Source organism: Rhipicephalus microplus, chromosome X (assembly GCF_043290135.1).
Source record: "Rhipicephalus microplus isolate Deutch F79 chromosome X, USDA_Rmic, whole genome shotgun sequence".
Classification (NCBI taxonomy): domain Eukaryota; kingdom Metazoa; phylum Arthropoda; class Arachnida; order Ixodida; family Ixodidae; genus Rhipicephalus; species Rhipicephalus microplus.
Genome location: NC_134710.1, coordinates 5,152,194 through 5,168,739, shown reverse-complemented (window position 1 = coordinate 5,168,739; position 16,546 = coordinate 5,152,194). Strand labels below are relative to the sequence as shown.

Genomic DNA, 16,546 nt, shown 5'->3' with positions numbered 1-16,546 from the left:
AGTGAAATCTTATTTCGCTAATAAAACCTTTTTCATGAAAAAAGAATGCCTTGAAATGAATTGTGACTCATACAATGATTGTCTTTTTCTGCAGCTCGCTTCTTGGAGGGAGAAAAAACCGCAGGTAAGCATGGCATGACTTAACCGAGTTAACTGGTATCCCAACTGAATACGCAACTTAGCGATTTGCTAGAATTCGAGTAAACATCGCAGTCGCAGTGGATTTTTTATAATCGGTTCTGCTCGAGCCACACGGTCCGCTACAGTGGTCATTGCACTCCACCGCTGACGGCAAGGTAGTGGGATCGAATCCCATCCCCGACGACTGCATTTTCGGTGAAAGTAAAACAATTGATGGTCGTGATCGGAGATATCGGTGCGCGTTGAAAAATCGAGTGGTCGAAATCTTCACGGTCCTCCACTACACTCATAAAAAAGCTAATAGTACTGGCTAACTTCAAGTGTCACATATACGTTGCTACAATATTGTTAACGTAGTTAATGCAAGGCTATAGTAACGGGTATGTTACATTGGTTGTTACTAACTGTGGGTAGTAACCCCATTAAAAATATTTTCATCATATGGAATAGTGAATTCCACCATCCCTTATTATGATAGCTTGATATGGTGGCATACGCAGTATGGAATGTGACGTATGACTAATGCTCGAGAATAAAAAGCGAAGATTGTTCGGGTGTACAGCGCCACAATCATTGTGCCTGCTGCCACGCAGAAATGTGACCTTAGAAAGCGATGCATAGAGGATTAACTCAGCAAATAAAAAAGTAGTCCCACCACTATACAATTTGAAGACGTGATGTTCTGGTTCCAGGTTGAGTACTCTACCACGCACTCTTGCATGCCTAAACACGTTCTGGTAACAGCAAAATAATTGCTTATTAAAAGCTGAGTTAGTATCATACCAGACAAAAATATATACACGCTTTGTCACGCAAAGTGTTTTTGTATTATTATCAATTTCCGAAAACAACTCCCCGGAGCTTGACAAAATGAGGTTGAGATTGAATCCTTTTATTGGAGGCATGGGGAGGGTACCGGAAGAGATTTTTGCTCCGTATATCTTCCTTTCTTGTAACTTGTCATGCAGTACTGTATAGTTGCCGTTGTATTGTTCCGAACTAATCACCTTGCTGCTTCACCATTTCCATGTGCGTTTCCGGCATTCTAACTCATTGCTTAAAGTCTGTAGCATATGACAATAAATGTGCAAATGTTAATTCACAAAAAAACTTTCAGTGCCTGTCAACAATATTCTACACGGAACCTTCATTCCAAAACCTGCATCCTTTTCAACAGACTGGAAACCCTAACTGGTTTTTCAAAACTGCTTATATGCAACTACAGAGGTTGATCTGGAAAACTCGCGCTCACAAACACACTTAGCTCCAAAATGAGAACGTTGTGAACTCGCAGCATGCCCTGAACGTATTCATGTTTGGAACTGCAAGCGATAGTGCGCCGCACACTACCCGCCGTATTCATGAACCAACCTCGGTAAGGCGAAAAGTACAAGGTGCGTTTCAGAAACCTCGTTGTCATAAGCTAGGCCGTCTTCTGAAAGGCGTCCTTAATACGTCAAGTAAAGGTCCTAGGCACGAGGTTAGGTAATTTTGCTACAAATTTATTACCTCGAGCAGCAATTGGTTAGCTTTAACTGCAAGAAACCAACAACAGTATAATGCACAGAAGCAGCCGAACGTAAACAATAGCATTGTTTGTTTAGGCACCGGCCACTTTCAGTGAAATATACAATATTCGCGTGGCCACTTTTCTCCAACTCCTGTCAACGCAGGTGTTTTTTGTTATTTAGACGTCTTGTATGTTTTTTTTTGTGTGCGGTGGTGCCATGGTGCCCAATACTGCGTTTGCTGTTTTCTCTCACTTTTTTATAATTCACCAGGTTTATTTGATAAGTTGAGCGGTTTTACATCATTTTTTGCGAAGTTGCATTTATTGTGGAATGGTGCACTGAAGTAAACTTTACCGACGAAGCGCCTACGCCCTGACGAATTTCGTGAACAAGTACCAAGACGGACAGCATGTGCCTTCATAGAAAACAAAAAAAAAAACGTGGAAGCAGCTCTCGATAGAATTCAACAATCGACACACTGTGCACCCGTGAACGACCAACCAAACAACTAGATAAGTGTTTCCGCCACTTCGAGAAGTTTTACTGATACAAGAAAAAGTGTTTTTGCAACAATAGCAGGTATTCGCTCTACTGTATACTCGTGACACATTCGGCTACGAGACAGTGACAAGGCCGTCGCTCCCAAGTTGAAACGTGCCAACTTCATAAAAGCACGACGCGAAAATCAGCTGCGTAAGACGGGGCACAACAATCCCAAGGCCATGGATATTTGCCCGCAGAAACAGCACAGCGAGCACAATCTTCATGGCACTTTATGTGAAGTGGGGCTGGCACGAAAATTTCTGCTTGTAGTAGGTGTCAACCAGGTTCCGCCGATCGTTGAGGACTCGCCGCGGTGATGACGTGTCTGCGGAAGCTGTGCCGTTCTATATTTCTTTTTCGCGGCCCACACAATAAATGGAATATGCAAAATTGTCCCCCACCATGTTGTTTACGGAACCCTTAAGGTATGGTATACCCCCGTATTCTAGAACGTCACTTCACTCGAAGCTTCATCTTCACTTGAGAAAGCCGATGGGAGCGCCGTCTCTAGGCACGGGAGGTTACTGCATATAAGCGATTATCTGCTGCGATTCTTCAGTAGCGCAGCGTGATTTTCAGCCAAGCCGTGGCGCAGTACTCAACTTTGTCAAGTGAAGGGTGAAAGTCGAGTCGAGGAACGTTTGTGAATACGGATTGATTGATTGATATGTGAGGTTTAACGTCCCAAAACCATCATATGATTATGAGAGACGCCGTAGTGGAGGGCTCCGGAAATTTCGGCCACCTGGGGTTCTTTAACGTGCAGCCAAATCTGAGCACACGGGCCTACAACATTTCCGCCTCCATCGGAAATGCAGCCGCCGCAGCCGGGATTCGAACCCGCGCCCTGCGGGTCAGCAGCCGAGTACCTTAGCCACTAGACCACCGCGGCGGGGCTTGTGAACACGGAGGATAGGCTACCTTAACCGAGCTTTACTTAAGTACGAGGAAAGTTCCGCGATAAGTACAAAATAGGTTTTTGAAACGTGTTAAGGGTGGACTTATGGCTAAGGTTGACTTGAGTCATAAGAACAAGGTTAAGTTAGGATTGTGAATATGGGGATACGGGTCACAAACCAGTTCGTAAATACACTTTGGTGTTCTTCTAAGCGTTGATAAACACGGGGAATGAGCCCTTGGGTACTCGCATAAACATCATGCCACAATAAGACATTGTAGCGCGACATCATCTGCTTTGGGAGCGCTTCCTTGCCTTAATGACAGCACTGTCTGCTATGCGTAAAGAGGTCTTAGCGCATATATTTTGGTTGTCTAAACCTGCAGGCAGCGTTTTCTTCAATTTCTAACGCGCAAAAGAGACAGCTTTCAGGTGACTTAAGTGCCAACCACCAGCACGCGTGTGCTCGCGCTTACGCGTCAAAAGGTGGTGGGATGAATTGAGATGAATAAATTATTAGATGGTTTCGAACAATGAATCTTTGTACGTGTTTGTAAGGAGTGTTTCATTTCTGTTCAATTCATTTGTATATGCCTTAACTTGGACTATGCATGCACCTAACGGGACACTGAAGAGGTTTTAAATTTGCGAAATTATGGCAAATTCAGTATCTGCGACCTCTTACAACATGTCTACGGTTTTTTGTCAGGCTCGATTAAACAACGACGCTATAAGCGAGCAAACTTTGACCAAGGGCACAAAAATCGCGCTCTTGAGAGCCAACTGGGAGGGCGTCGATCGCCTTACGAAGTCCCGAAGCAAGACCGATCACGATGTTATTCCTGATTGTGATGTCAGAATCCGGCGAGTTCGAGGAAGCGGGCACAGCGTCGTCGCACTCTTGCGTACCACGGCAGCAGCCGGCGGTTGCGCAAAGGCGCGTGGTCGCCGTCAAGCGCTTGGTGACGGTCACAGAGACCGGCTAGGTTGTGGAAGAGGGCAAAGCCGTCGTCGTGTTCGTGGGGACCACGGGCGCACTCGTTGTAGGATCTGGGGCGGCCTCCGAGGTCGTGCCACCGGCTAGCGCATCTCTGAAAGAGCATCCCTTGACAATAGTGGCGCGGCTACCAGGGCGTGTGTCAAGTATGTGTAAAGGCTTGGCGGTAAGTCATGGAGCCGTCTGTTGAGACCGTGATGACCGCGGTATGCGCTGGAGTTGCCAGGACGGGCAGCGTGGCTCGGTTGCGGTATGTTTCCCTCGACAGTTTATGCAACGAGGATATTGTGCTGCACACTGTCCTGGGGCGTGTTTGACGCCGCAGCGCAGCCACCGTTCGTCTCGCGAGCAGGTGGTGGTTGCATGCGCGAAGCGGCCGCAATGAAAACACTGCTGGGGCCGGGGCTGACGAGGACGAAGATGTCGCCTTTGCAGTTTCACCGTCCCCCACGAAGGTGAGAGTGAGGCAGTTGCCTCTGCGGACACGAATGGCACTGTTGACACAATGTAGTCGGCTAGGCTCTCGAAGGGGATCGTCTGGCTCACTCCAAAAACCATGCCGACACAGGTGTTCATGTCCAGTTGTTTGGCCCGGATCACAGATCACCCGAACCTGCAGTAGGGTCAGATAGGCGGTGGGGTGGGTGCCAACCGCAACCAGGCATCGCCGGAAATTCACCCGAACTCGCTGGGCGGCCGGAAACCTTGAGAGGAAAGCGGAGATTTAATCCTTCGACGAAGCCAGGAAGTTCGTCTTCTTCCTTACTGGCCCATAGATGGTGGTGGCCGCGCGGTTGCTCGGAATGAAGTCGCCAATGAGGCAGGGATCTTGGGGGCACAGAGATGTGCTTGGAGGCACGTGCGCAGTTGGGGCGGGCGCCTTTTGCTCGGCGTCCGCAGTGGCTGAAAGACAAGATGAGCAGGTGGTCTACGCTTTTCGAAAAGATGTGAGACTGAGTGAAGCATTAATATTGCACCAACAGAATTCGACTGATACAAAACCCTGCCGAGATACCACTGCTGCCTAAGCTGGCAAATTTATTGGCGCATTTACTTTAGAAACGAGCAGTGTTGTCTACATTACCGAAAAAAGTAGCCAAATAGGTCGCTTTTTACGCTAACAAAGAAGAATCGCATTACCGCCTACGTTGCCTGCAAAAAAGTAACGGGTTAACCCTTAACAATGTAAAAACAACGCATCTTCTTTGATTGCACTCCAAGATCGGAAGTTTCCATCAGTGCGCCCTTGCTGCGAAAGCCAGAATGACATTTTAATAAAACTCGTATTTATATTTCACATGTTACAAAGCATTCGTTTAGCATGGTACTAGTACCATAACTAACCTTGCCTAGCTAAACGTAAACCCAAGTGTTCATCGCACCAGGCACAACGAAATGTTGATTTTACCTAGCCCTAGAACTGTTTCTGATCAACAATCATTGACCTGCAGGCTACCTTCTCTACTAAATGGCCTAAAACACAAAGATTTTCACCCTTCGTTCAATCAAAATTGTTACATTAAACGCTTCACCCAGCTCATTTGTTTTCCCGAATAGTACACCTCCCAAAATGTTGGTCACTCCTCCTATTGATTGTTGCTTTTCAAGTTCATGCCGCGTCATGATTATACATATGTACTCCCTCGCGCTATATTTGTGGCGCTTTCTTTCATAATTCTTGTACTACGTGGAGTGTTGTTATACTTGTAAAGTTTTGATTGATATGTGGGGTTTAACGTCCCAAAACCAGTTCATGATTATGAGAGACGCCGTAGTGGAGGGCTCCGGAAATTTCGACCACCTGGGGTTCTTTAACGTGCACCCAAATCTGAGCACACGGGCCTACAACATTTCCGCCTCCATCGGAAATGCAGCCGCCACTGCCGGGATTCGAACCCGCGCCATGCGGGTCAGCAGCCGAGTACCATAGCCACTAGACCACCGCGGCGGGGCACTTGTAAAGTTTATTTTGTAATCTTCGTGTACGAATGCCTGTCATACTGCAGCTTTGCCAGCTTTTAACGTGGTCGGTACCTTGTCAATCTCGCGAACTTGTAGTACCGTTCTCCTCCTATTGTAAAAAAGGAAATAAAGCATCTGACCAAAACAACTATTTTAGTGGAATTACTTAGGTAACTAGAAAACTTTGCCCAAGCTACCGTACGTATAAAACAGTGGCCTAATGTGTATCAAGAAGTTGCATGTTATGGTTTATTACGTCATGGCACATGTTAAATGCATTTCTGATTGGCACCAAAAGCAGATGTCTTATCAACTTTCTCCAAAAAAATTATCCCTGATGTCTGAACAAATGTACAGTAATCCTGGCAGCTTGCAGATATTAGCAGACAATACATAACCGCAGCCGTTGTATACGAATAAAGTAATTCCTAAATTATTTGGCTCTCAGAAAAAGATATTTGCAGCGTGAATAATTTTAGGCCTGGCCACAAAACTTGGAGGAATAAAATGGGAATGGAATAAAGCGCATTTCCCACGGAATGAAATGGGAATGGAAAAATGTTTTTTTTTTCGAAAAAAGAGTATACATTTTTGTCGACATGCTGTTTTTCAAACTTCAAGCATTAGTAAGTCACACCCTCTTATTGAACAATAAAACAGTATTTTAAAAATGCTTGGCTGATTACTTCTGTTTTTATATACACTGTGTCCCTGCGAAGTTTGTCTCGGTTCGCGTAACCACGGCTCTATACCATGGTATCCGTCTTGCGGAGCTACATAGTGGCGGCATACCCACCTTACACCTTGTGATTTTTGCCCCTCGGTGGCGCCTCAACCGCCTGCTGTCTCTCCATCCTTCACTTTTTTTTTGCTACTGCCGCAATCGGATACTCGGACGCATATTAAAAAAAAAAGTGCTTCTCTAAGTTGTGATGCGTATTGAAGCAGGTGTGCTGCCTGTATTTATTACAAGCTTTCGTATACTAGTTTGTACGGAGCCTCACCACATATTTACCCCCCCCCCCTTTTTTTAATGCAATACTGTCCCCCCTGCCTACACACATTGGTGCATTTGCCTGCAACTCTATTGCAAAGGTCTCTACGTAAGTGCAGCGCACATTCGCAGATGATAAACTGTGATCTGTGAACTGTGTGTGGGATTAACTGTTGTACAAAATGAATTGTTCAGATCGAGAGAAATAAATAGGCGTTTGAGAACATTGATTCGGGTAGCTGGCCAAAGCACGCGATCCCACGTATGCAAGGCGGCTCCTCCCAAAATACCTAGGGACTCAATAATTTGCTAAGTCGTCGTTTTACCATTAACGCTTTTAAGGTTAAACGATAATAAAACATCACGTGTTGAAACATGCACTTTGAGAAAAAAGGCCTGCTTATTCACTGGGTAAATACTAACCATTAACTTGTCCCAAAAAATTGCTTACCTCCTAGTGAGTGAAGGCAGTAAAGGGCAGGCTAGTGAAACTTGCTAGTTTGTAAAGTATTGCGTGAATAGTGCTGAGCTGAGTAATTTATAAATTACTGAATTTTCAGTTAATGAACGTTTATATGTGCATGCACATCGCCACATCAAGATAATTAAATTACAGAAGTATATATAGGGTAATAAGCGAAGTGCAATTGTCCACGTAGATTAATTAGTGGCCACCAATTACTTCATGTAATCACCATGGCAGGTACGCAACACAACATACATAAAGGCATGAACGAATCACAGACCAGGACATACGCGCAAATGTGCACATAGAATATCAAGACTTAGCCGGTATCGTATACTGTAGCAGCTATTTGAAGGCAACTTATTCTCCTATTTTGAAATAGCAGACAGTGTACTGGTTAGCAAACATAGCATTTAGAAAAATAATGGACGTTTCGTACACATCATTGTCTGCCTTCCTATGTGTCATAACTTAGCACGACATTTTTATTTCAAAGTAATCGACAAAATCAAGATTGGTATACATTTTTTTCAGTGTCACGATTACTGCAGGATATACGGTAGTGTTTACGACAGATTTTGCAACGTATGTCAATTAGTAGTTACCTATTTAAAAAGACCAAGAAAGCATTTTTTGGTTAGGAACGGTAAATGTTGCAAGGTTTACGAGCTGCTGGCTATAGTAAAGAAGATGCCGCGAAGGTGGTAAAATACGCTCAAAACAACGGTAAAAGCAAGCATTGCGAGCTGTTTACTACTTCTCAAAGTATTGTCCTGTTCATGCAAATAATATAGATAGCGGGATAACTGTCCCAATACAACCATAGTGGTAGTGTGGTTGTACTGCACGAGATAAGTCACTAAGCCACTATCCCTCTACCGTGGTAACATGCTAAACGTAGTATTGCAGTTCTTATTCATCTGGTGACATTAGCTTTATGTTGTTACAATCAGTTTTAGCCTCATGAAGGTGTCAAGATATGCCATTTCAACGTTAGGAATTGTAGAAATGGAATTGATTTGCCTGGACATCCTTAGAGTGAGAATGGGCTAATTTTTCTTATTCCGAGGAATTGAAAAGAATGAAATTATGGCAAGTTGTAGTTCCCCGGAATGGAATTGGATTGAAATGGAGGTGCGCATTCCGCAACACTGTTACGAACATGGTCTACTGAGGAGTAGCCTGTACGAAATTCTGCTTTGTCATTCGGTTGATTGAACTCTATAATGTCGCGTTAATTCTGTTAGCTATTATTTTTGTAAATAGTTTGTATAGAACGGACAGTAAGCTGATCAGCCTGTAATTTTCCAAGTCCTTGACAACTCCTTTCATATGGAGTGAGATGATGTTGGTGTTCTACCAATATTCTGGTACGCTTTCTGTCAAGAGACACTTCGTATATAAGATGGCTGTTTTTCTAACACAATTGCTCCGCCATCTTTCAGGAGGTCAGTTGTTCTCACCAGCGGCTTTGCCTCTTTGCATTCTTTCTAGGACTTTTCTTACTTCTCCTGTCCTTACTGGAAGGATGTAGAATTCCTCCGGACTATTATTGTTTGCCACAATATCATCCTGGTTCTTTTAACTTCTGTACAGATCTCTGTAGAACTCCTATACCACCTCGACAATTTTATTCATATTCGTTATGACGTTGAGTTTCTTCTTTCCTAATGCTTAAATACAATTTTTGCCGATGAACTAGTTTGCCTTCGCAGATTTTAGGCTTCTCCCACTTTTTACAGCCTGCTCAATTCTCCCCATGTTATAACTTCTGACGTCTATTAGTAGTTTTGATAGCTCCACTAGCTTTATTTTGCGGGCTGCATTTGAGGCTATGATGATGCGTCATCTCTTAATAATATTTTTCGCCTCTTGAGATAACTCGACAGTGTCCTGTCTAGTGGTGGTACCTACGACTTCTAGTGCACACTATTTTATGATACTAATAAGATTATCGTTCACTGAGTCAACGCTAAGGTCAGTTACCACGTTTAGTACCTCGAATCTATTCTGAAACGAAACTCTGAATTCCTGTACTTTCGCTCTCACCGCTAGTTCATTATTGGGCTTTTGCGCATTAGTTTTGTATTTGCTTTTTTAAATGCAGGTGAATACGAGCTCTTACCATTCTGAGGTCACTGCATTGGATCTTGCCAACTACTTCTGCATCCCGTGCAATGCTTGGGTGGGCCCACAGAATGAAGTCTATTTCATTTTTACTTCCGCGATTAGGACTTCGCCATGTCCACTTACGATTAGCCTGTTTTCAGGAGAAGGCATACAAGATACGTAAATTATTACATTCTGCAAACTCTACTAATAACTCACAACTGGCGTTTATAGAGCCGTGCTATATTCCCCCACTGCATGGTCTCCGGCCTGTTTCTTGCCAACTTTGGCATTAAACTCGCCCATCAGAATGCGATACTGTGACTTTGATAATGGCTGATTCCAGGTCTTCACAGAAGCGTTGGACTAAATGATAATATGGCTCGATGTTGGCGTGTAGGCCTGTACAACCATCATGTTGTACCGTTTGTTAAACTCAATTATGATATTTGCTACCCTCTCACTTATAGTATAACATTCCTCTAAGCTGACAGCGATATTCTTGTGTATAAGAAACCCCACCCTTAGTTTTTTTCAGTCAACTAATGCACGGTAGCATAGGACGTGTCCGTACAAGCCTCACGTGTCCTGCTGAATTCGCTTAGGCCTATTACATCTCATTGAACACCCTCCAATTCCTCGAATAAAACAGCTAGACTAGCTTCACTAGATAGTGTCCTAGCGTTGAAGGAAGCGAAGTTCCGACTCCAGTGGCGACTTGTCCGGACCCAGAGATTCTTAGCCCCCTCCGCTGTATCGCAGGTCTGACTGCCACCTTGTACAGTTGCTTCGCAGCCGCTGAGACTGAGGGTCAAATGGTAATTGCTGTAGTCATGGGATGTTGCGAAAAACGAGGGCCCGTGGTCGTGACTCTGAACGACGATGTTTATTCCATCAGGGCTAGCTCCGTCTTTTCTACTTCCTTCTCTTATTTCTGTGTCTGTCGCACCTTCCCCCAAGCCCCTGCCCGACTTCTTTATTTTTAACATCCACCGAGGGGAAAAGAACACATGACACAATGCATGCTGCCGCTTATAACATGTACAATGTTTTGACGGCTAGTCCATCACGTGGTCAGTCGCCAAACACACGGACCGAGCTCTGACTACTTCATCTCGTTCGAGACGCAGTTCCGTCATTCGGACCAGTCAGCACGTCGACGACACCACAAGGAGATGAAGCCTGCTGATGCACCATGCAAATAATGCACGTGCTTCCATCTCCGTCGTTTCCATCTCTGTGTGGCGTGGTGGGTGTACTGCACACTCAGGTGCTCCTGAAGACCGTTTACTGCAGAATTTTGCAGTCTTCTCCATGAGGTGCCTGGATTACTGCCGCGACGTTTCTTGCTGTTGTCCAAACCTTGTGCCTTGCTCTCCCGCTGCTCCGTAGAAATATGCTTATTTGGTTGTTTCGCGCACTGGCTCTGCTGTGGCTCTTTTTTCAGAACCCTCCGCTTCAGTTTCAGAGGCAGGAGCAAGGTTCTCAAGCGTTTGAAGGCAACCATCTCTTTCTTTTGTGGTGGCATCGTCCAATTTCTCGAAGCTGAGCTGAAAAAAGTTCGGACGCTCAGCCTGCCCAAAAAACGACGGGGGCACCACAAGAAACACAGAACTGCTGGCTTCACCACCGAGGAGATAGAACAAGTCATCGTTACTGGTGGGCAAACTGTAGGCGGGTCCTTCATTTGTACCCTTCCTCAGTTGTTGATAGTAATGTTGACGGTTGACAGTAACGCGTTCATCTTCTCCAATCTGATCATTTATGTCACAGCTTCCATCATTTCGACTTCTGGGATTTGCTATTGCTTGATACTGTTCTCTCGGTTCTTCCTCCCACTTCGGAATGTTTCCACAATGCTCGAGTGGCTGTTCCTCTCCAGTAGAATTACCAGCGTAACACCATTGCTCCGAAGAATCTCGCACGCACAGCACTATCGCTCGATCACTACGAAAAGTGGCCAAAAGTCTCGAATTCAGCGGTGGCAGTTGCACCCTCTTGCACGCTGTCAAGCCCAATGCTGTGTTATTTCCTTTGTCTTCAATGAAACTGTTTTCATATCTTCCTTGACCTGCAGACAGGCTGCTTTCGCTGTCGCAATACGAGCCTTCAGAGCATTTCGTGTCCTTTTCTTTGTCTTCGAAGATGCCGTCATAGGCATTGGCGTTTTTATAGAAACCAGGTTGCGCATAGGTTCTGCTGGCATCTCTGACGTAATGAAGAGGTGAATATCGCGTGTCACGTAGGTGAAAAGACTGTCTGCACTCATTCAGGAAAGACTGCCCCTCAGCAATTATATGGATGATCTTCTTATGGTAGCATGCAGCATCCTCGAGTTCCTGGCCAACTGCCTCGTCTTCAGTTACGTCGAGGATGTACTTGTCCGATTGGCAGATCTGAACTTCGATAGTGATCAAAACAGTGACTTGCCTGTTCACCTCGCGTGCTTCGGCGTCGGCGTCCCGCAGTAGTTTTGTCAGAAGCGTAATATTCCGTGAGACGCTGGCCCTGACAGTCCCACGCACCTTCCGAAAACGCTCGGCTGACGACGTCGTCGTCCCGGAACGACCACTTCCGGGTTTCATGGCACCAAAGGATGAAAACAAGGACCCGTGATCGTAGAGCTAGAAACGTCTTTACTGAATCAATGGTTAGCTCCGAATTCTCTACTTCCTTCTTTGCTTTCTCTCTGTCGTGCCTCCCCCGAAGCCCCTGCCCCACTTTTTTTTTATTTTTAACAGAGATAGTGGCCAAGTACTGCACCAGGGAGGGGGGTGAATCTCGCTGTGGTGAGGCAGTGCATTACTGGCAGGTGATCGCTGGTCAGGCCGCACCACACACCTCTTCTTGTTTTTCTTTTTTACAATTTTTATCACGCGTTTTAAGTAAAAGTACGATTGGGAATGGTCCGGCACCTGCATTTGAACCGAATTTTGTCATTACATGCGACGCTGCTGCGCTATGTCTAAGTTGAGAGTTCTGTTGTAATTTCTTAGCACTGCAGAACACCACCTAGCCGTCTATCAGCTTTCAACGTCATCTGACTTGTAGCCCGCCTGGACTTTTTTTCTTACTCTTAACTGCGTGAAAAACGATTTTTCTTTAAAAAAGTCCCGTGTGGTGTTGAACGTCTTACCTTGCGAACATAGGCCGGCTTAGTGACCTGGATGACCCCCCTTCTGACGCGTTTATTCTCTCGTAACTTATTCCTGCCTCGTTCAAATTTGACATTGTTGGTTTCAAAGAGTCCGCAATGTCAGAGTTTCTCTAGCGGTCGCACTCATACTACGACGTTTGCTGTCAACTGACGAATTGCGCGCACCTGTTTTGCGAACTGATCGGCCACTTGTTGTTACTTTGAACATACGTTCAAACCGTTCAAACATACGTCTCGGGCAGTTGGAGTGCATGAAAAGTAAATGCGAAAAGTTTCTAACCACTAAAGAATATACTGACGCTTCCTTCAATGCTGTATCCTGTTTTTTTTTTGCGTTTTGGAGTAGTAATTGAAACTCTGTTAAATAGATATAGAAGTAGACAGTGGCCCTCAGTAGATACTTATTGGTAATTACATCTACGGTTATCCGAATAGCGTAAAATAATGTATGAAAAGGTAACGAGCGAATTATTTCAGTTCTTGAAAGCGGTGAAAAGGAAGAAACTTGTACGGAAGTAATGACGTGTTTGCACCACTCCCCACAAAGCGTGAGACCACAGTCATACACAAAGATAAGTCTACGCGACACGTTCAGCTCATAAGTGCTTCTAGGTATTATCTTACGTTAGGGCAACGCAACTGCTGCTGGAGGGCGCCTGTGCTTTAGGAACAATATTTTATTTTGCCTGTTAGTTCAAACAGTCTACGATTACATGAGGGGCTGGATGAAACGTAGCGTAGCACTTTTAATTAAATATAAATTATGATATGTCTACCGCCTCGTTGAAGAGGTGCATGAAAAAAGCTAATAACAGTACGCGAAAAAATCATTGCAGCCTTTGAGTGTCTGAAAACTTACGTAGCAAAAAGGTCACGAAAGATAGCAAGTGCCCAAGAAAGTAAGAACTTTGTTACTAAATCTATGGTTGTGAATTCAAGCTGCCAACTTTTTTTTGGTGTGCATACTGGAGTTATAGTGATTCAGCCGCGAATAGACATGAATTTTTTCAAGCAGTAAAAGTTTAAGTTTAACGAACGCCTCTAAATTCAACAAAGAGGGCCGCATTAGTCAACCTATGTTGTGGGTGAATTAAAACGCCAGCTCCAATTTTATGCAGGGAGTTGCATGAACACATTGACGTAAATTCAAGCTTCGCTAGCGTTACGCAATACAAAGCAACGCTCGCAACAACGTACGCAACAACTCCATTATCACGGTAGTTTAAAGATGCTTGCCGTCGCGAATGCATACAGCTGCACACGTTAGGTCATCTGATAGTAATCATAACGTATAATGATCTCATAGCTGTTGAAACAGGAACGTACAGCAAATCAAACTTTGTTTGTTTGTTTGTTTGTTTGTTTGTTTTACTATATCTAAATCGAACTGCCTTAGACACGTTTTCTTCTTTGCGCACAATGAACACGTGGGCTAAAACAATGAACACAGTTAACAACAGGTGGCAGCTTATGTGCCTTACCTCCGTATTCTAGAACGCCCCTTCACTAAACACTCCACCTTCACTTGAGAAAGCCGATGGGAGCGCCATCTCTAGACAAGGAGAGTCACCGGATATCAGTGATAATTTGCTGCTATTCTTGAGTAGAGCAGCGCCATTTTCAGCCAAGCAGTGGCGCAGTGCTCAACTCTGTCAAGTGAAGGGTGAAAGTCGAGTCGAAGAGTGTTTGTGAATACGGGGGTTAGGCACGATCAACGTTTACAGCTAACACACGCCGTCATCCAAATTTCTGGCAATTATTACTGCTTAACACTCTCAAACTACACTCTAAGGCAAAAGGGTGTTAAAGGGTGTGTGGTTCGTCCTTTTGGGGACTAATGGAGCTGCCACAACCAATAATCGCTTTAAGGACTAACGGGATCGGGTCTAACAGTTAGTCCCCGCAGACGAGCTCAAGGGACTAACATTTAGTTGAAATAGGATGGAAAGGTGGGCTAGTTGGTAATTCATGATGGTTCAGCAAACTGGGAGCGCGGGGGTAAACACAGAGACAAAGCAAAAAAGAGGCACACAGCACGAGCGCTCAACGAACATTTAGGTCTCACATTTACACCTCAGTGAGTAACCGTTAGTCCCACAATTCACCTCTAAGGACTAACATTTAGTCGTCACATTTGCACCTTATAGGGCAACTGTTAATCCCCACATTTACACCTTACCAGGCAACCATTAATCCTCACAGTTGCACGTCACCGAACGAACGGTTCATCCACTGAAATTATCCAATTTAATGAACTTTTTATCCCCAGCACAAACATAGGTTTTTCTTTATTTACCGCCAGGCCTAATACTTTTTTCGCCTGTTTTTCTGCGCTGTGAGCAACAAATAGCGCAGAAAAGAACGAGCGAAAAAGTAGTTACCGACCTATGCGTCACTACTTTTGCAGTCACTGCAGCAACGAAAGACAAAAGTGAGACATTCAAATCATTTATTTTTCTGTATACACGTGAATTTTCTTCATTCTTTAAGAGAATTCATGATGAAATGTACAAGTGCAGCCTCGTTGTCACATCTTTTACAGTCCTTGTGAAGCTCCTCTGACGAAAGCGATAGATCACAGGCATTGCAGATGCCAGCGCACACAGCCTTCTGCATGTTGTGTTCCCACGGCTGTATGTACAATAGGATAGTAAAAAATAGTTAGACACACGTGACAGAAGATCAAGATGCACTTATATGACAAGTACGTGCAAGTTAATATAAAAACATGCGTGTAAAATGTGAGATACAAATAATTTTACCATAACATCTCGCACAGTCCTTCTGAAGCTGCTCTGACAAAGAGATGGATGACAGGCATCGCAGACGCCAGCGCACACAGCCTTCAGCACGGTGTATGCCCACGGCTGCACAATAAGTATGTAAACTAGTGAGTCACGCGTGACAGAGGATGAATACGAATGGATATGAGAAATACGTGCAAAGTGAAATAAAACTCACATGAGGTATGACATGCTAATAATTTCATCGTGATGTCACACATCGTGAGACTCATTTCGATCCCCGTAGCCCAACAGCTTAGGAGCGGCGGCCGCAGCTCCATCACACGTCGGGTGTCGAGGAGGCATGCGCTGAGCGCGTCGGTCATACCGCGACGCGGGAAATCTGGTTGTCATCCTTGACTGTGGGGCTGGGCTGTATGTACTCCACAGTTGCCACGCTCATCGTCGGTTGCCATGGGGTAAAAGGAGGCACATCCATAGCCTCACGTGGCAGACACAACTCGCGATGGTCAGCTGTCGAACACGACATTTCTCGGTGGGACAGTTCCTCACGAACAATCTGTCGAATGGTTGAAAAAAGGTCGAGGCCAGGATTCGTGTCCACACTGGCAACAGTTGTAACGTAAGCCAGCCGACCAAACTTCGGCGCAATTCGACGCATCTTGAGCGTTTCAAACGTTCGGCAATGCTGAATGACGTCGGACACAGAACTGAGGCTTTCTTTTCCAATTAGAAAATTATACACGTCCTCAGCAATCCCTTTGAGCAGATGCCCAACTTTGTCCTCTACCGACATGGTAGCACAGACCACCTTGCACAACCTTAACACTTCTTCTATGTAAGTGGTGCATGTCTCACCTGGTAGCTGTGCCCGTTGGACAGTGTTTGCTCAGCCCGCTTCTTTCTAGCAACCGAGTAGCCTAAACACGCCCTGAGCTCTTCAGAAAAAAGATCCCCCGTCGTGAGTGCGTCCTTGTGGTTCTCGTACCATACAAGTGCGGTGTCGGTCAGGGAGAACACTACG

General features: G+C 45.0%; 1 protein-coding gene across 3 annotated transcripts in view; it reads left to right on the top strand.

Moving 5' to 3' along the window:
• Positions 1–16,546, top strand: part of LOC119175633 (uncharacterized) — a 237,041-nt gene that overhangs the window by 74,035 nt on the left and 146,460 nt on the right. For 2 of the 3 annotated variants that reach the window (XM_037426540.2, XM_037426539.2), the window contains exon 3: positions 95–124. The exons of the other annotated variant lie outside the window; for it this stretch is intronic. In XM_037426540.2, the coding sequence (XP_037282437.2) occupies positions 95–124 (30 nt within the window). The remainder of the gene's footprint in view (positions 1–94; positions 125–16,546) is intronic. 3 annotated transcript variants of the gene reach the window in all.